The sequence below is a fragment of the Seriola lalandi genome, unplaced genomic scaffold, assembly GCF_002814215.2.
Source record: "Seriola lalandi dorsalis isolate HSWRI2012SDOR001 ecotype SW California unplaced genomic scaffold, Sedor1 jcf7180002054144, whole genome shotgun sequence".
Lineage (NCBI taxonomy): Eukaryota > Metazoa > Chordata > Actinopteri > Carangiformes > Carangidae > Seriola > Seriola lalandi.
Window position 1 is genome coordinate 105,470 of NW_019524697.1, and position 19,397 is coordinate 124,866.

At 36.9% G+C, this 19,397-nt stretch overlaps 3 protein-coding genes and 1 pseudogene across 3 annotated transcripts; 3 read left to right on the plus strand and 1 right to left on the minus strand.

The window, feature by feature from the left end:
* Positions 1 to 2,982: 2,982 nt before the first annotated feature.
* Positions 2,983 to 4,008, plus strand: LOC111653086 (olfactory receptor 2AT4-like). The gene has a single exon (XM_023403547.2). The coding sequence runs from the start codon at positions 2,983 to 2,985 to the stop codon at positions 4,006 to 4,008; it is 1,026 nt and encodes a 341-aa protein (XP_023259315.2).
* A 2,128-nt stretch (positions 4,009 to 6,136) lies between these two features.
* LOC111653106 (olfactory receptor 52E8-like) lies at positions 6,137 to 7,473 on the plus strand. The gene has a single exon (XM_023403572.1). It carries the CDS (start codon positions 6,315 to 6,317, stop codon positions 7,278 to 7,280), a length of 966 nt encoding a protein of 321 aa, XP_023259340.1. The 5' UTR covers positions 6,137 to 6,314; the 3' UTR covers positions 7,281 to 7,473.
* A 4,000-nt stretch (positions 7,474 to 11,473) lies between these two features.
* Positions 11,474 to 12,439, plus strand: LOC111653093 (olfactory receptor 52E8-like). Its single transcript, XM_023403554.1, has one exon. It carries the CDS (start codon positions 11,474 to 11,476, stop codon positions 12,437 to 12,439), a length of 966 nt encoding a protein of 321 aa, XP_023259322.1.
* Positions 12,440 to 14,306: 1,867 nt separating this feature from the next.
* LOC111653087 (zinc finger BED domain-containing protein 4-like) lies at positions 14,307 to 18,575 on the minus strand (annotated as a pseudogene).
* Between the last annotated feature and the right edge of the window lie 822 nt (positions 18,576 to 19,397).

Below are 19,397 nucleotides of genomic sequence, written 5' to 3' on the forward strand. Positions count from 1 at the left end.
TCTACAGAGTAAATGCAAGGTGTAATAATCATAAAGATGAAAATAATAATGAAATGAGCAGTGTGATGAGTTGGCAATGGTGGGAGAGAATATGTTATGGCTATACACTATGGCTATACAGCTAATGATACTACATCTACGAATTAGGTTTGATTGGTTTGGGAATATTTCAAGCTGAAAAATAATTAACTCATTGCAAACATTGCAATGTAGTGTATAAGCGCCATAGCTTTGGCTTGTTATTTGTGAAGAGTTTATTTTTTCTGCACTATAATGGATTACATTAGAAACAAAATCAGTTCCTCATATCCATCTTTTTCTTTAGAACTAGTTGAGGATTATGTTGAATCTGAGATAGTCTACATTTTAAACCTAATGATGACTAACGACTATATTTAGTTTGATTTACTTTTTAAAAGAATGTACAAATCACAAAAACAAGTGTTTACATTTATATGACAGGCTAAATTTACAATGGATCAAAGCACATATTGTTGAAATTTAAGTTCAGTGGTACCAAGCATTTGATATAGCTCCTTGTAGTTTCTGTATCATACTATATTTAGTCCTTAGTCACAAGGAGTTACTCTACTACTTTTATAATTTTTCACAAAACCACTAGTGAAAATAGAGGTTCCTATGATCACATGCAGAAATTATGCAACTAATGCATTTCTATTTCTACAACACACACACACACATACACACAGACATGCGCACACACACACATTCAAAACTAACATATTGTAGACCCAAATTTATTGTCAGTAGGGATGCTAATTTTGAATTTTTTTCTGACTGATAGCAGCTCGTTTACAGACAAGATTAAAATATACTATTTAGAATGGAAATTTTGGGAATTTAGATATGAAAGTGTCTTTGACCCATTAAAAAATAGCAGTACAAAAAATGTTTTTTTTTTCATAAGAAGGGGCTTATTTTTACATGTGCAGAACCAGCATAACAGCCTACATCTCCTGTGTAGGAAAATATTATATAAATAAAATAAATAGCATACAGTAGTCAGACTCTCTAGTGTATAAACAGTTTAACAAAATGAAAACACACATTGAATCCTTCAGCGCTGAGAGTGCTGTAAGGAAAACCTCCTCCTCCGCTCTTGGCTAATTAATGATCAAAAACAGCCAACAGCTTAACAAAACTTAAACTTGTAGTGGCATTTCTCATTCCTCAGAATAAAACATGTGCCCCCCACACTACATGGACGCAAGTACTGTTGATGTTGTGTTCTGCACAATTAAACATCAAAAAGTTTTTACTTGATGATAGAGTGAGATGTTTGTTTTAGACTGATGACAGTCAGCAAGCAACAGCACAAATGAGTTCCAAGAGGACGCTAGTTAGTGTCTCATGTCAACAATGGTCTCAAGTGTGTGATTAAAGGCTGTATGTGAGTCTACGCCTCTGTGTCTTTGTACCTTAGTGAATACTCATGTCAACAGAATCTTTCTCTAACTATTTCTGTGAATATTAACTCTGTTGTTTGCACACCAACTGACATCATAGTTAACTTCCATAGAATTGGAAAAGTTAGAGTATGAATGCTGTGAAGTGCTGGGAAGACATGTACTGTAGCCACAATGCATATTTGTTAATAGAGGTAATCACTTGCATGGTTCTGAACTGCCTTAGATAGTATCTTCCACATTGAAAATAGGACATAGGTCTACAGCCATCTATCACATAATTTGTTTTCATCAATTGAATTTATATACGAAAAAGTCATGAGAAGCCATAAGAAACTCCCAAGCCCAAATTTGTCTACATATACCTCATTTTGTTTAGGCACAGCTAAAATCCGAATGTTAAGTTTAAAATGTAATGAAAAGTAGGAGAGCAACAAAACCTCACACTTAAGAAGATGTAACCAGCAAATCTTTGACAGTTTTAAGTGATAACGGTTATGGACAAAATGCAGGCCAAAATCCATCCTTCATTTTTCTGCTTTTCTTCTTTAAAAGAAAAAAAAGGTTCAGTCAGTTCAAGGTGACTTTCACATTTAAACCTGGAGGATTATGCTTCAAAGACATCCACTCATACTAAACATATGCTATGTGCTGAGAGACCACTATTAAACACTGGGGATATTAACACTCCTCCCTCAGTATCAATTTAGATAATTTAGGTACACATGGGAGTTTTGTTAAAATTAAGTCAATTACCCATGTGAGACTTATAATTTATTAGCATTATTAAATTAGTGTTTGTTCCAATTAGCCAACATGAGGTGAGTGTTCCTTGCATAGTATATACAGTATTTACCCAGGCCACTATCTAATTTAATGTTAATTACTATATTAATTATAGTCAAAAAAGGATAGGGGATAGCATCGGCTCAAGACCTCTTTAGAAACCCGAAAATTAAGAAACAAAAATTGCTATTAATGTTCCCATTAGAGTGATACACAACCACTTATTCCAGTGGGTTAACCGTGGTTTTTGTTTATTCTAAGAGTAATTAGTGGACATCTTTCTGCTTGATGGAAAAAAAAAGAAAAGTAAAACTGCCATTTGTGTGCTTAAAGAGGTTAGTTGACTGATTGTTAGTGATCCGCAGAGAATTAAAAAAAGGGATGGATTCCATGTCCTGATCACAAGGCATGCTGTAAAGTCTTTTTAAGAGGTGAATCAGTACCTAGACTATGCTGCCATACTGTTTGAGAGAGGTACGTGTAAACTGATCTACTGTTATGTCATTAAGGATTCAAGAATACAAAAGTTTATTTTATTATACACAAAACATATATGTAATGAAATGCAATGTAGTATGTACTTTAAGGCTATGCAAAAAAAAACTTGTATAAAAAATTTGAATCAGAAAAAAGGAAATATGAAGGATGTAATAGTAAAGGTTATAAAAGATTCATCAATTACTGTAAAATGGTTGACAGTTGTTAATTATCAGTCAGATGTGAAAATATAAATGTTTGATGTTAAAGTATTTCATCTAATGTGTTGTAAATGTGCTCCCATATTTCCTTTTCAGTGTGTTTAGGAAAATTCAGCTCCATCATGCCAGAGGGAAATCACAGCATTGTGACTGAATTTATCCTTACAGGATTCCCTGGACTTCATCCAGAATACCAAGGTCTTGCCTCAGTTGTGCTGTTCTTGGTTTATTCCTTTACTTTGATGGGCAATGCTACAGTTTTCTTTTTATTTGCAACTGATCGTAGCCTTCATAAGCCAATGTATTATATAATTTTGAATCTCAGTGCTTGTGACATTCTCTTTAGCACAACCACCTTACCTAAGATCATAAGTAAGTACTGGTTTCAATCAGGGACCATCTCATTCAATGCTTGTTTTGTCCAAATGTACTTTGTTCACTTTCTTGGTTCAGTGAATTCCTATATTCTCTTCCTAATGGCTTTAGATAGGTATTTCGCCATCTGCCATCCTCTCAGATATACACTTGTTCTTAAAAACTCCACTATATGCATTCTCAGTATTATTGCATGGGTTGTTGCCAATGCAGGCCCTTTAATGATAGTTATTAGGGCATACCCTCTGCCTTACTGTGCCTCAAACATAATCAATCACTGTTACTGTGATCATATTGGTATAACAATACTCGCTTGCACTGACAGAGCCCCTTATGGCTTTCCTGCTTTTGTGTTTGCAATGGTTGTGCTACTGGGGCCTCTGGCATTTATCATTTTTTCCTACTGTTGCATAGTTAGAGCAGTACTTAAGATAGCAAATTTACAAGGTCGCCTTAAATCTTTATCCACTTGTAGTACTCAACTAATGGTAATTTCACTCTATTATTTACCCAGGTGTTTTGTATATTTAGCCAGCAATGTTGGCATTAAATTTAGTGCCGATATGCGAATAGTAATTATCATGCTGTATAGCCTTTGCCCCCCTATGATAAATCCACTTATATATTGCTTAAGAAGTAAAGAAATGAGAGAAAGCTTGCGAAAGCAATTCAACAAAAGGGCTGCTTCACAAAAAACACGAGTTGCAGCTGTTAGTGACTGACAAACCGATTAATTTTTTATTTTTATTTTTATCTTTTATTACTGCTCCTTTCTTCGAATTAGCCGTCTCATTCTGTGAGAACTGAAAACTTTAAAAAAAAAATATTGATTGGGGAAAAATTGAAAGTCAAACCTGTCACAATGATAACCACATCATTTTAACACATAGGAGGCCACACCTAGAGGAAGGGAAAGGATTTCTACAATCTAGTATAACTGAATGAAACAGCCCTCATGTATGTTTATGTAAAACAAATATGTATGTAATTAAAGCAATGTTCAGCAAGTTCTGTTGCAGGTTACGGAGGAAAACAGAGGAAAATGGGTTTTTAAATGTTTTCCGGCCTCTGACCTTGTTAGGTTAATTGTTTTAACTGACTAACTTCAACATTCACTGCAGAGACCTCTCATGTTGTCATGTTGATTAGAGTGTGTCATACATGTTATGGTCACAGTACAAGAGAAGTTAAAAATTGATTATATAGAATTCAGGCATATCTCAAGCCTGTATTTTCTATTACAAAATGAACTGAATAAAATGTACATTTATTATTAATATGTTGTATCAGTCTTGTTTATCAAGCATCCCTGAACATTGCCAGATCTAAGAAAAATTTAGAAAAAATTTAGTTTTCCTCCGGGACAAAACCCACTAGTACAAGAAATGTATATGGTCCTACTGATCAAATAAACTGTGTTTATCAAGTGCTTATTCAATGAGGTAATTCTCTGTTATGATTTTTTAAGAGTTTTGGACATGTTCATATGTAATGTTTTCATTTCAGAAAAGAATTAACTGTACTGGACACTAATCATAAGATGAATTATAGATTAGACATTGTGTTTTTACTATATATGAATATATAAATAAATGTCTCTAAGTATAACTACTGGTGTGTTTAATGTTGCACAAGTGTGAATATTGCCAACCTCTACTTAGTAGAATTCCAATCCTTCAGTTTAACTTACTGTTGATATGGTAATTTGGTTATAGTTTTTAAGGTTATTATTAATCAGAGTTCCAGATTAATAGTAATAATTTGGGACTTAAACAATATTGGCTATTTTGCCTATTAGTTTAGGCCGGTGCCCCGAGGACTTTAATTCATTTTAAAGTTATTATTTGATATTAATATTTTAATATTAATATTTTCTTAATTTATGATAGCAAATAGAATAGACAACCGAAGATCCAACATTTATGGTGTCCAGCTCATGAGGCAGAACTCAGACCCAACAAAGTTTATCAATAGATTATGTGGTATCGGACCAGTGCATCAAGTATTCAGCGTTAACCAACCCAGTATTTTAAGTAGTATCAGAGGCATTTCCGATACTACTATCAGAACATCTCTAAAATAAATACAGTTTGAAGAAGAAATAATTAAAAACCTTTAAACTGTTGCATTCTACTAACCCTGTATGGATGTGATACGATTGCTGTCATTGTTGTATGGCATGGCTCAGGTTAAACCCTTTGTAAAACCTGAGCAGATACATGAATGCAAGAGAATGTTTTTTCATTATCTAAATTGACTGTCAGTCAAAAAATAAATACAAATGAGAATAAATGCCAATCCCTACATTAGTTGTCCTAACACTAGTGTCATCCCTCAAAATTAAAACCTTGCATATTGTACAGATTGTAATATTATTGAGATAATTCTCAATAATCTATAGGTCATAGGTCCAGGTAGGACAGCATCTGGGTCTATTTGTGACCTCGGCCAACATTGCGATATTTACCAGACATCAATTCTTCTTTACCACTCTATAACAGTAGTTGCCAATGGCTCACAGCACAACTTCCTGTGTACACTACTGTTTTAGTGTACATTATATCTCGGTGTGAAACTATGAAGTTTATCGATAGATTACATGGTGCATTGATTCGTGTACTCAGCGATAATCGATCCAGTATTTTAGGCACTATCAGAGGCATTTCCGATATTACTAGCAACTCTGCTCCTCCTTTATGAGGGAAAAGCACAATTTCATACATTTCCATTGCGCCACTGAAGTTCTACCCCTGAGGTAGTGCACCATCCACAGAGGAGGGGCATTATAAGGAGCATATATAAAGTGCAATGTAGTATTCAGTTTGGATTGGGATGCACTGTTAGCTTGATTTTCAGGATTGGGATCTGAAAAATGTTTCATTTCAAAGGCAATAGAAAAAACAGCTAGAACAGCTAGATCATAAAAGCCAGTCATGGATATTGTTTGAATGATGAACAATGACAAACTATAATCTTGCACATTTCCTTTAAGAGGGCATTTATCTCACATTTTAACAAATGAATTAGAATGATTTACAAGAACATAACAACAATCAAAGACTTTGTAATACTTGGATTCCCAGGACTTCACCCAACATATTATGGACCTGCGTCTGCTCTTCTTTTCTTCACCTACTTGGTTATTCTTGCTGGAAATATTTTCATTTTAGTTTTTGTTGGGTTTGAAAGGCGTCTACAAAAGCCAACATATCTGATCTTCTGTCATCTGGCAATGAATGATTTCTTATTCGGGACAGTGACTTTGCCAAAAATCATATCCAGATATTGGTGGGATGACAAGATTGCGTCTTTTGGTGCCTGCTTCACTCAGATGTATTTTGTGCATTCCTTGGGAGCTATTCATTCTCTCTTTCTGCTGATTATGGCTCTGGATCGTTTCATTGCAATTTGTCTACCTTTAAAATATCCTGTTCTAATTACAAACAACTCTATATCTATTGCTTGTGGGATGTCATGGATTGGGACATTTGTTAGGATGATGGCAGTTGTATTACATGCCCTTTCTTTGCCTTATTGTAGTTCTAACATCATTGTGCAATGTTATTGTGACCACATTTCAATTACAAACCTGGCATGTGGTGGAAATGTAAAATATGTTCAGACTGTTGCTGTCGGTCTTGCAATGTTTAGTCTCTTGCTTCCACTTTCATTTATATTTTTTTCCTACATTTCTATCTTTATAGTTGTTTTGAGAATACCAAACGTAGAAAGTCGATACAAAACCTTATCAACTTGTACGCCACAGTTATTCATTTCATGCCTGTATTACCTGCCAAGATGTTTTGTTTATCTTGCTCATGCTACAGGGTTTTCCTTCGGTTTGGACTTCCGCATTTTATTGATATTGCTGTACAGTCTTCTTCCTCCTGCTGTTAATCCAATCATATATTGCCTCAAAACCAAGGATATCAAAGAAGTTTTGATGAAGAGATTGAAAAATGCTAAAGTTGGAATGAAACAAACTTCAAAGTAATGCACCCAGTGTGAGAATCTACATTAAATTCTTATCTCTGTATATTAAAATGAAAAATTTTTGTCCATCCAAGCCACTTCCATTCTAGAGTACCTGAGATTGCAAGCTACATGTACTAAAGACTATATATGCTGTTACGGGGTAACTGTTTTATGAATGAACACATTTTGCTGTTCTACTAAATAATTTAAAATGCTGTTCTGCACTCTCACAAATTTATATGATCCATGTGACATTCAAATTAAACAAAAATGTAATGTACAAAAGACCATAGCCTCTTGCTTTCTGTTGACATTTACTGTGTGATTCTCTCATATTTTGATGTATTTTAATGAGCCTGATTTTCCAAGAAACAAACGTTTGTTCTTTTGCCTTATTTCCAACACTATAATCTCATATGTTATAGTATATAATGATTATAAGACAAACCTTTATTTTAGTTTGTAAGCCGGATTCAGGTCTAACAAGTATGGAAACTGTGACAAAGGCAATATATCAACTTCAGGTAGATTATCAACCTATTGTTATTTCAAACATCAAACCATGAACATAAAGTATAATGAACTTCCTTTCTTTTCATAATCTATCAAGGTTTGCTGTAAGAGATAATTTTAGTATCATCTTCAAAAAGTGGTCTTTTCACTCCACTAATCTGAAGTCTCCAAAACAATGTTCAATTTATAAGAAAATTGTCATTTTACATCAAATTGTTCTTTCTGTCTTGTGAAATTTTGAAAAATCCAAGATAATGGCAGTGAAGACTCTTAGAAACAAGAGTGTTTGGATTTAGGCCAAGATTTGTGTGAGGATGAACAGGGTGAATACTGACAATCAGATGCTGACGATATGCATTACAGCAAATTAAGTACAGGTATATTCCAGTTCAAAGAAAAGGGGTGTTTTTGTGTGATGTTTCTTGTTAATTCCTATGTGGACAACTGGATGATTTTGCAAAACCCTGCCCTACATTACATGAAATAATACATTTTGATCATCTAGAGGCAACATTTTGTAATTTTTTCCTACATTATCAATGTATGGTGAAGAAGGACAAGACATTGTTGTAGTTTACTTGTCATCAATATTTTTTGAAATGCCAATAATTGTTAGTGCAAGAGACGACACAAATCCTGGTCTACAGAGTCAACGACAACTAAGGCACTGCACACACATATATGACCATGACCTTCAAACCTTTAGTTTCACCACATTTTATGAAAAGTACACAACTCTTCACTAGAGATGTCCCAATTATTGGTCAATTTTCATTAAAAATATGTGATCAGTAGATCGGAATTAATGTGTCTACTCACCGATCACCTTAAAACCAATCACCTATGGTTAATACTGTGGGCCAGTATTCACAAAGCATCTATGGCTAAAAGTAGCTCCTAACTTGCAGATTTAGGGGAGAAACTCCTAGAGAAGCTCCTCAGTCTGGGAGAAGTTAGAAGCAGTCGAGAGGACTCCTAACTCACTAAAACCAAATCACAAAGAATCGTAAAAGGCGTGCTGTCATTTCACGTCAGTGTTTTGGAAACCTTACACAATGCTGAATTACTTAAAAGATACCAACTCAATCATGAGGGAATAATGATCATTGTGGAGTTTGTGAGGGATGCAATAACATCTCCTAACAAATGAAACAACCCAATCAGTACGGAAATTAAGTGTCGGGCAACGATGCACTAGTTGGCAAAAGAGATAAGCCGATATATCCACCAAACAATAAATGCGTTGACATCATAGGACAATTCATACAATTTCTTTTAGATGTTCAACAACTACAGAGAAATAAAGCAGCTTCATGGCAATTGCCATTCTACCCGGACTGGTCGGTGCCAGAGATGGAACACATGTAAAAATTATTGCACCATTGCAAGACGAGGAGGTATTTATAAACAGGAAAACAAAATCACACCATCAACACACAGGTTGTATTTGATGCTACCTATACAGTAGTGGACATTGTTGTACAGTGTCCAGGTACTATACACGAGTCATATGGATCTGAATGGAGAGTGACCTGAGGCAGCTGTTTGAAAGGATCATGTTCCAGCTGGATGTCACCTGGTGGGGGACAGGGGAAATCTTCTCACACCTCAACCCACAGCTGGGACCACAGCTACATTACAACAGGTACAGCTACAATAGACTGTGGCTATTAGGCTGCCAGTTAGGTTTATTTAGGTCGTCTAGGACAGGTTAGTTTTTTTTTAAATTTTCCATTGAGAGATTTGATCGAAGTTTTTATAGTAAAATTAAATTCTCCCGGGTCGACACAAACCTTATCATACGGACGCATTTTGGAGAATGCACTACTTTTGTAAACAGCACCTAATCTGTTATTATTTAATTCGTATTCATTTATTTCTCAGTGTTTTTTTTTTTTTATTATTATTACTGCAGGATGTTGCGCATGCATTTTCACAGGCAAACACTTGTCTTTCATCAACCAATTGCTGTGGTTCATGTAAGGGAGCTTGTCCATGAAAACTGACATCAGCCATAGCACGATAGTTTTCGCTTTTCCTTGCTTAAAGTTGGTCTAAGCAGCTCTGTGAATAGGACTTAGGAGGAAATCGTTTAGTGTGACTTAGGAGTACTCTTAGTGGTAGGATAAAATGCTTTGTGGATACGGGCCCTGGTGTCTGCAGCTGAGAGAAGCACTGTGTGCTGTGTAGTGTAGTCCCGCCTCCCTCCTTGTTCAATGCGCCAGCGGCTGTGTCGACTGTGTGGAACTTTTATGAAGTGTGTGGAACTGATAATGTACATCATCTGCAATGCATGCCAAAAATGATCAGTATTGGACAATCTCACTCACAGATGATCGGTATGGGCGGCAAAAAAACTAAACTTGATTACGGCATCCCTACTCTTCACCAAGTGGCAAATTCTCAAAACCTCAAAGTGGCCATAATCCTAATAATTATCGTTTTATCTTTGTAGGAATGACAAGATGCTAAAATGCTTCTGTCGAGTACTGTACCCATTTGCTGCAATTGAGAATATGGACAGAAAACCCCAGCATAATTCTATAGCCTTTTAGAATGTTAAATTATAGGCCTGAAATCAACCCAATTTCTCTGAAATACTCTTATATACTAATAATTTGTTTAGAAAACAAGTTTTAGAGCACAAGTAATGTCAGGATTACATTCACTGGCATGTTTTCCCAATCAATGAAAAGTGCCATCCTTATAATGCACATTAGTCCTAGGGAGGAGGTAAGGGTTGACTGGTGGGTGTGAAAGTCCAAAACTTGGACACCAGACCTAAGTTTGTGCTTTCTTTCCCTAACTTTAACCTGCAGGTTAATGCTTAAATAATGATGAATGATGCATCCTTTCTCAACATTTAACCAAGGTCACTATCTTTCTCTAAACTTAACCAGAGGCTTTGACTTGCATTGTCATAACCATGAAAAACCTCAATCACACTTTAGTTAGTAGGCATAAATATTGCATGGGGAAAAATTAAATACATTGACAGTTTTTCATATACAATAAATATTAATGTTTCATCATTATATTGAAAAAAACAATGCAATCTTGGTAGTATTGCATTTGCAGCAAAATATATTTTTTGGGGAAATGTATATTTTGGCTTGATGCATAGCTTTGACCTAAAAGAAGAAACTGATGAAGAGGGTTGATGTGTCATTCATTTATTTTAATGATATTTTCATTAATTAGTCTAATTTGATATCATGTTTTTTATCATAAGTATTGATTTTATATTACATCTGATTTTATGTTATATCTATGCTTTCAAATAGTAAAAAGTGAGAAGTTAGTGTCTGCATTGTATAAATATGTTCCTCAAGTTAAACTCACCAAAAAAACAAAAACAAATGACTCCTCCATACATTTTATGATCCTTTGAGGATATGTCAGGTCAAACTTGATAAAAGGCTGGTATCACCTGGCATCCAGACATTGTCTTAAGTTTTTGGATACTGAGCTCCACTCTGGAAAGTAATAGCCTTATTCAGAGTATGGAAAAGCATTCGAGTCAGTTTTGCAGTGCCTTTCAGATATAGAGCCTAATTTTGAATAGTTGGGTTTTGGTTATCTCACTGAAATTATTATTATATTCTCAAGTAATATTCTAAAAGTCTAAGCAGCACTTTTACCTTGCAGGTTTTTATTTCATGTCTTGGTTGTGATAAATTCTTACTGAAAACTGAAATTATGATTGCCAATTTTACAAGGATGAGAAGCTTCTTCATCCTTGGTTTCCCTGGACTTTCACCACAGCATTATGGATCTGTGTCGGCTCTGCTTTTTGTCATCTACCTAACTATTGCAATAGGGAACATTTTCATTTTAGCATTTGTTGTCTATGAGAAGTCACTGCAAAAACCAACATATCTGGTTTTTTGTCACCTAGCACTGAACGACTTAACATTTGGCACTGTGACTCTCCCAAAGATCATATCAAAATACTGGTTTGGTGATGCGATTACCTCATTTTATGGCTGCTTTACACAGATGTTCTTTGTCCACTATTTAGGATCAGTAACTTCTTTTATCTTGTTGGTAATGGCTCTTGATCGATTTATTGCCATCTGTATTCCACTGCGTTATCCTGTCCTAATCACGAACAACAAGATATCTGTGCTCTGTGGGTTTGCTTGGTTCATACCTCTGCCCTTAATGGTAGCTGTTGTACTACATGTCCTTACTTTACTATTCTGTAAATCAAATGTTATTGCTCAGTGTTACTGTGACCACATTTCTATAACAAGTCAGGCATGTGGTGAGGATGTTAAAATAGTCGCTGTCACTTCTCTGTGTGTAGCTATGTTTTGTCTTTTGCTTCCTCTAGCATTCATCCTATTTTCCTACATTTCCATCATAGTGGTTATTTTGAAAATGTCTAATGCTGCCGGCCGAAAAAAGACCTTATCAACTTGTACCCCACAAATATTCATCACTTGTCTTTTTTACCTGCCCAGATGTTTTGTTTATGTTGCTAACACTGTTGGATTTTCTTTCAGTTTAGATGTTCGTATTTTATTGATATTGTTGTACAGTCTTTTTCCTGCTGCTGTTAATCCAATCATATATTGTTTTAAGACTCAAGAAATCAAGCAGATGTTAATGAAGAGGCTAAGGAAAACTAAAATTGGAATAGAGATAAAATTGTCATATTAATGTAAAGCTGACAGGTGAGGCAAAATGCACATGAAAATCCAACAGCAGGATTTGTGTGACCCAGACAGATGTGTGACAGTTAAGAAATATTCCACCTGCACAATTCTGTCCTACACTTAATATGTAGTTTACCTCCGGTCATTTGTTTTACTACATTTTTTACTTTTTTTCTTTTCTTTTCTCCACCTTCTCTGCAAACAGCAACCGCTATAAAATGTCAAATTCAACGCAGTATACTCACTGAGAGGCATTCAGGAAGGCATGACAAACAAAATATGCAATGTAAAAATATAATCTCTACTCATTTTGTTGTTTTGGTACACTACCTTTATGTTGATATGTGAAATTATCAGTTCTTCATGTGTGTACACATTTTAAAATTTGAACATGGTAGTAATTAATAGTAATTAATATCCAGTTAATTCTAAAACAGAGTCAATTGCTACAATTACGTGTAAACTTGTTTTTAAAACTCACTTGACTTTTTCTATCTTTATCTTCTATAAGGTCATTAAAGTACAATTTTGACTTTCATCCCAGTTTTCTAATGTTTAAAATATATATCTTAACCTGTGGTTCTGCCCTAATAAAAGCATATAAACTACTGTAATTTAGATTATGTGCTCATTAAGATATGGTTATATACTGCTTTATTATAATTATGTTGTTTTATAAGATCGGATTGACAGGTGAGCTCATTGTACACTAGTAATATTGTTGAACTGATCAGATTAACATTGTGCTTCCATATGATTGTTTATTTGTGTGTAGTAATATGAGAAAATGGGGAAATAGACAAAGAAGAAACTTTATTGTGTTTATGTGTTGGAAATCAGTGATATTCCATACTCTCTGTTCTACATTTAGACATTCTACATTAATCAAGTACAAGGCTAATCATTTCCACTTATTATTTCATGTGACTTGCATTTACCCTTAACCTCCAAATCTCCAAATTCAGATTACACAATATCAGATAAAACTATCAACCACACAGAGCGGATTGCAAATTGCTGTCACAAAGGAAAAGCAATAAAAGCAAAAACAATAAAACAAATACTTTAATTAAGTTGAATATTCTCAATAGACTGTCCCACTATTAGGGCTAAGGATCTGTTATCCTCACAATTCAGTCTACAGGCTTAAGGGCAACATGATGTGTGTAAATATGTCAAAGGTACTGGCCTATTTCCAAGCACCAGTATCTACAGGTATTCAGCACATGTACAATCTTTAACACTTAATCTTCAGACTGAACTATGACTGCCTATATTGAATCAACATTGTCACTAGAGATCGACCGATATGGTTTTTTCAGGGCCGATACCGATACCGATTATTAGTAGTCAAGGAGGCCGATAACCGATATTTGGAGCCGATATTTATTTGCAGTAAAAGGGAAAATATTGTCGTGAAAATTTTGAATAATACAAACTCCACTTAACTTTGTTTAAATGCCTTTAAGCATATGTTTATTTAACAGCTTTTCAGATTTGCAACATGTTAAAGTTTTTTTTTTCTTAGACAATAGATATCTTTGTTTTAAAATTCTAACAAAAAGTGCAGGGAGCTCCCAGGCTCAGCAGCATGTCTTATAAAGTTAAATGAAAACTTAAACAAATAAATAGCTCCCTAAATTTTTCTACAGTAAATAAAGTTTTCCAAAATTTCAATATAACTGAAATGTTAATCTTTCACTTATCTTTGTTTTAAGTTCAAACAAAAACAAAAAGTGCAAGCAGTTCCCAGGGTCAGCAGCATCTCTTATAAAGTTAACTGAAAATTTAAATAAATAAATAAATAGTTTTATAAAGTAAATAAAACAGAGTTAAATAAAATTTGCACAGAAATGTGAGTCTAAAATCAGTTAGTAGTCCCAATTGAGCATCACCAGATTGTGGTGCAAAAAGCAGAGTTGTTCAGCGTGCTCTCCAGTGAGACGGCTTCTTTTGCTCTCATAAATTGCAGAGACTTCACTGAAGACGTGCTCACTTGGGACTGATGAGGGTGGTGCACAAAGAAACTTTCTTGCTTGTTTCGCAAGTAGCTTGAAGCACCCTTCATTCTGTCTCCATCACTGGAGTGGGTCCCCTTTACGCCTGTCGATCACTGGCTCCTTGAGATACAGATGTAGCTCATCCTCAACGCAGCTACTGGCCAGCAGGTCACCAGTGTGAGGTGCCAGCAGAGAACTGAACATCTCATCAACACGGCTGCGGAAGGATGTGTGCTCTCTCCGTTGCGTTTTGTGGGTGTTTCCGTCATTCTCGTGTGTCCCATATGCAGCTGCCTGCTCCTCCATACTGGCTCCTTCTGTGGCAGCCTGCTCCTCTCGAGTGGTCTGTTGTGTGGCAGCGTCCTCTTCCTCTTTCAACCATCCTTTGGCCTTGCTCAAGGTCATGGGAGAGGAGAATGCATGACTCTTATAACGAGGATCTAAGAGACCTGCACCACAGTTTTTGTGTCTTCTACTTTTGAGAAACGCTTGTCGAGGCTCTCCCTCATGGCTTGCCTGAGCGTTCTGATGCCTTTTGTGGAGGGCCCCTCATCATCTTCAAGAAGCATCTTCAGCACAGTCAGGCATGGAATGATGCAGGATGCTGATGAGTTTCTGTGGCTCACCTGAAGTGTCACTTCCTCTATTGAGAGAAGAGTTTCAATTAAATTGGACTTAAGGACCCACTGGTGAGCAGTGGGGCCTACAAATCCTCCATGTTCACCACAGTAGATGGTAAGTGCACGCTTTTGTTCCAGCATTCTTTGCAGCATGTGGAGCGTTGAGTTCCACCTCGTTGGAACAGCCTGGATTATGTTGTGCTCTGGCAGGCCAAGTTCCCTCTGAATGTCTCACAAGCGCTGTTTGGCCAGAATGGAGTGGTGGAAATGTGTGGCACACTTCTTAAGTATTGCAATGACATCTGTGACGGCTCTTTGACTTGCCAGACCGTCATTCACCACAAGTTGCAAGGTGTGCGCTGTGCAGCTGAGGTCTGGGAGTTCAGCGAGCCTCATTCCCTTCACAATATTTGCTCCGCTGTCTCGAAGCACTAGTGCTACACAGTCTTTACTTATCTTCCAGTCCTCAAGCATATTGAGGAATGTCTCTTTCAGGTATTCCCCAGTGTGGGACCCATGCATCGCTCTTGTATTTAAGATGACCTGCTTTCTTGTCCATTTAGCGTCGATGAAATGGCATGTCAGGCTCATGAGAGACTCTGTCGCACCAGACCAGCAGTCTGTGGTGAAGGAGAGAGAGTAGCCAGCATTCTCTGGTTGAATCAGGGCTTTGATCTTTTCCACAATCTTGTGGTGAACTTCTTGCAGCTTCTCAGTTCGGTAATACTTTTCACTTTTCAGTGCATATCGTGGCTCTGCTGCAGCCATGAGGCGCTTAAAGCCAACATCTGACACCACTGTGAATGGCTGGTTGTCAGTGACTATCATCTCTATTACTAGTTCGTCCATTAGTTTCGACCTGTCATCTGAATTTGTCCACTTTCTTTGTTTCTGAAACATGTCCTCTATTGTTGGCTGAAGTTGCCTCATCCTGATGAGATTCAGATTCCCGTTTCTTCTGTGCTGTTTCATACAACTCAGGGTGATGAATCCTAAGATGGGACCACAGATTTGAAGAATTTTTGTTTTTCCCCGTTGTTGCTCCCATGTTGACACCTTCATTGCATGTATTACAGACTGCCTTCCCTGGTGTTGGTTGAGTGTAACACTTCCATACTGCACTTTTAAACTTAAGTCTATCCATCTGCAATAAGGGTTTGAAAAAAGAGAGAGAGTTAAAAGTGGGGCCACATGCTGACATATGCTCAATTCATCATGTTTAATTTATAACAGCATTTGGGAAGCCTGTAGTTGATTTCTATTATGTAAATGTTATATTTTAACAACATGTGATACCAGGGACCCTGCCATTCAAAACTAAGCTGCTACATTACTAACGATTAATGTAACTATAGCTGAAAAAATAGTACAATAGCAATAGGAGAGACTATTCATCCCTGAACACCATGCAGTTCATGTAGGCTTTATGATGCAGTTACATTATGTCTTAAGTCTTGAACAGCAATATCCTTCTCCTCTCTACAAGAAACTATCAAAGACAGCTTCAGGACACACTTCATCTAACAATGTCATTTTCTGCTGCTTGGGATCTCTCAATCAACACAGAAAAAGGTAAAGTACTTGGTAGTTAAACAGCCATTATTGCCCTACAGTTTTCTCTCAGACAGACGGTACTTGCTGTCAGTTTCTGCAGCTTCTCATGTGGCTTACACAAACACACACACACACACACACACACACACTATTCACTAGCCATCCCCTCAACGTGCTTCCCTGCAATAAAACTGATTTTTTTCTCTCTCTCTCTCTGTCTCTCTCTCACACACACACACTTCTTACTTTTATAACTATTTCAGTATCAATATTATCAGTAACCTTGTTTCAAGTGATTAAACCGTTAAAAACACTAAATAGCCTACAGCATCTTCACTTTAATAATCAGTGTTTATCGTAGGAACAGACAGCTGCCGCTAACGTATTGGGCCTCACAGTAACGTTAGTAGTCATGAGTTGTAGAGTTTCTCATGTGACTTCCACACAAACACACACTATTCTCTACCATAACAGACATTCTCCCCATTGCTACAGTCTGCTGAGCATCTAGAGCCAGAATAGGAGAAAGCGGACCAGTGGGCTAATGTTACGCTAAAAGCTAACCAGCCTTCACCTCGACGGGCTTCCCTGCAATAAAACTGGACTGAATTGAGTTCATTAGGTTTTTACTCTCTCACTCACACACACAGACTTCTACTATCGCAGACTATTTCCATATCGATATTATCAGCAACCTTGTTTCAAGTGATTAACAGGCACGTCTGGAGGGACTGCGAGCGAGCAGAGCTGCCGCTTATGTTTATATAACATTAATGGCTCACAGTAATGTTACTAGTAGTTGTGAGTTGTAGAGGACTGGGATGTTTATTACAATTTCGGCAAACTCTTCTGCCTTAACTTACCTTCAAAACAAGTATCTGCTCTCCGGACCTTCTCCACCGTGTGTGTAAGGACTGTGCATGTGTAACAGAGTTAAGAAGTAGGTGATTCCACTTGCCATAAAAACTCATCTCACAACACGCAAACTTGTTGGTCCCATGGTCATTATATGCAGCACCCCTGTGGTTTAGGGTCATGCAACCCTGGGGGCAGCAACAGTCGGACCTCGCTATCCCCCTGGTAGGTGCATGAGCTATGAGCTCCGTATTGTGTCATATTAATTACTGTAATTTCCAATACTAAGGGGTGGTTTAAGTTGTATTATTTTAAACATATAGCTCCCGAATGGTCGAGCACATCCTTTTTCATAAAAGTTGACGGTGTTTTTCTTTTAATTGGGTTTACAAAATGGCTAGTGCTACACGTTGCTCGCTAACCTGCACTTTCTTTTCATTTTACATTTTTCAGATGTGTATGTGTGTGTGTGAGAGGAAAACCGGGTTCTGACTGTATTAATCCCTCTGCCAGGTATGCTTTGTGTGGTTTTGTTATGTACATTTTGAAACCAATTCAACAGTCGGACCTCGCTGTCCCCCTGATGTGTATGTGTCTGTGTGAGAGGAAAACCGGGTTCTGACTGTATTAATCCCTCTGCCAGGCTCGCCAAGGTTCGAAATAAACGGCAAGTGCCGACTGTGATGGTCATCTTCGTCTCTTAAATTACACAACGCAAAGAGAGAGAGTACAAAGCCGCTACACATGCACAGCTAGTAGTGACAGCAGACAGAGAGGCGCGGCTGCATCAGAGCCCAGTTTTAAATTGATCTCTTATCTTCGTTGCCAGAACAGACAATTTATGATTGAGTTTGGTCATTTCCTGTTACATTTTGTAGTTAGTTTCCTTGTGTGTCACTTGATTTTTTTACTCCCTGTCTTTGTCCTGTTTCCCTCCTTGTTGATTGTCTGCCCTGCCCTAATGTGTTTCACCTGTGTTCAATCACCCCTGCCTCCCTTGTGTCCATTTAGTCTCTATGGTCCCCTTTGTTTCTGTCAGTTTGTCTGTTATTGTTCCTTGTGTTACCTGTTTAAATCCCAGAGTTACTTCATGCTTCAGCTTGCTGTTCATGTTCCTTGTGTTGCCTCATGCTTGTGGTTCCTGTTCCTTGTGTGTTTTTGTAAGTAAAACCATTTCTTTCCACCTACTCCCTTGTGTTTGGTCTGCATTTAGGTCCAGCTTAAACTGTGACAGTAGTTTTTCTACTGAACTGAACTGTTAGAACCAGCACATGACTGTACGTACTACTGAACTAAAGACAAGCAAAAGCAGTTACCAAATGTAACAGCATTATGAATGGTAGTGTTTGCCTACTGATGAACATAATCAAGTTTATTCGAATGATGCATTCAATTTAGTAGGTAAATACCTAGTATATGAGGCTAGGTCGTATATTGGTACAGCTTCTTTAATGAAATAAATAAAGGCCCCAGTCACTATTTGAGGAAATATGGTGATGTGAATATGCTGTAAATGGCCCCTGATGACATAACAAATTGTTCGTGCCAAATCATTTTGAAAGAGCAACAGCCAATGGGAAAATACGCTGCCAACCAATGGTGTAACTTCATCATTCACTCCTATCAGTCAGTCAGTCAGTAATTGATATACGCGAATATAGCACTGGCCTTTGGCCGGTCCAGCAAAAAACAACAAACTACACAGTCACTGATTTAAAAAATAAATAAATAAATCAGCAAAGTGATTAGTAATTTCCACTTCTAGTCTCCGGAAAAGCATTTTTTCACATTTGCTTGCAGATGAGCACATCCATTGAATAATTTTTCGGTTTGTACAGTGAGTCTGGTTTTCTTCTATGGGCATAAATTAATGCAATGTATAAATGTAGAAACCAGAACATGACAAAGCCAGTAGTAGCACAATTGCAGTTCC

What these genes read in the sequence shown, in the direction of transcription:
- LOC111653093 (XM_023403554.1), top strand. Translation starts at nt 11,474, where the DNA reads ATGATTGCCAATTTTACAAGGATGAGAAGCTTCTTCATCCTTGGTTTC.
- LOC111653106 (XM_023403572.1), top strand. Translation starts at nt 6,315, where the DNA reads ATGATTTACAAGAACATAACAACAATCAAAGACTTTGTAATACTTGGA.
- LOC111653086 (XM_023403547.2), top strand. Translation starts at nt 2,983, where the DNA reads ATGTGCTCCCATATTTCCTTTTCAGTGTGTTTAGGAAAATTCAGCTCC.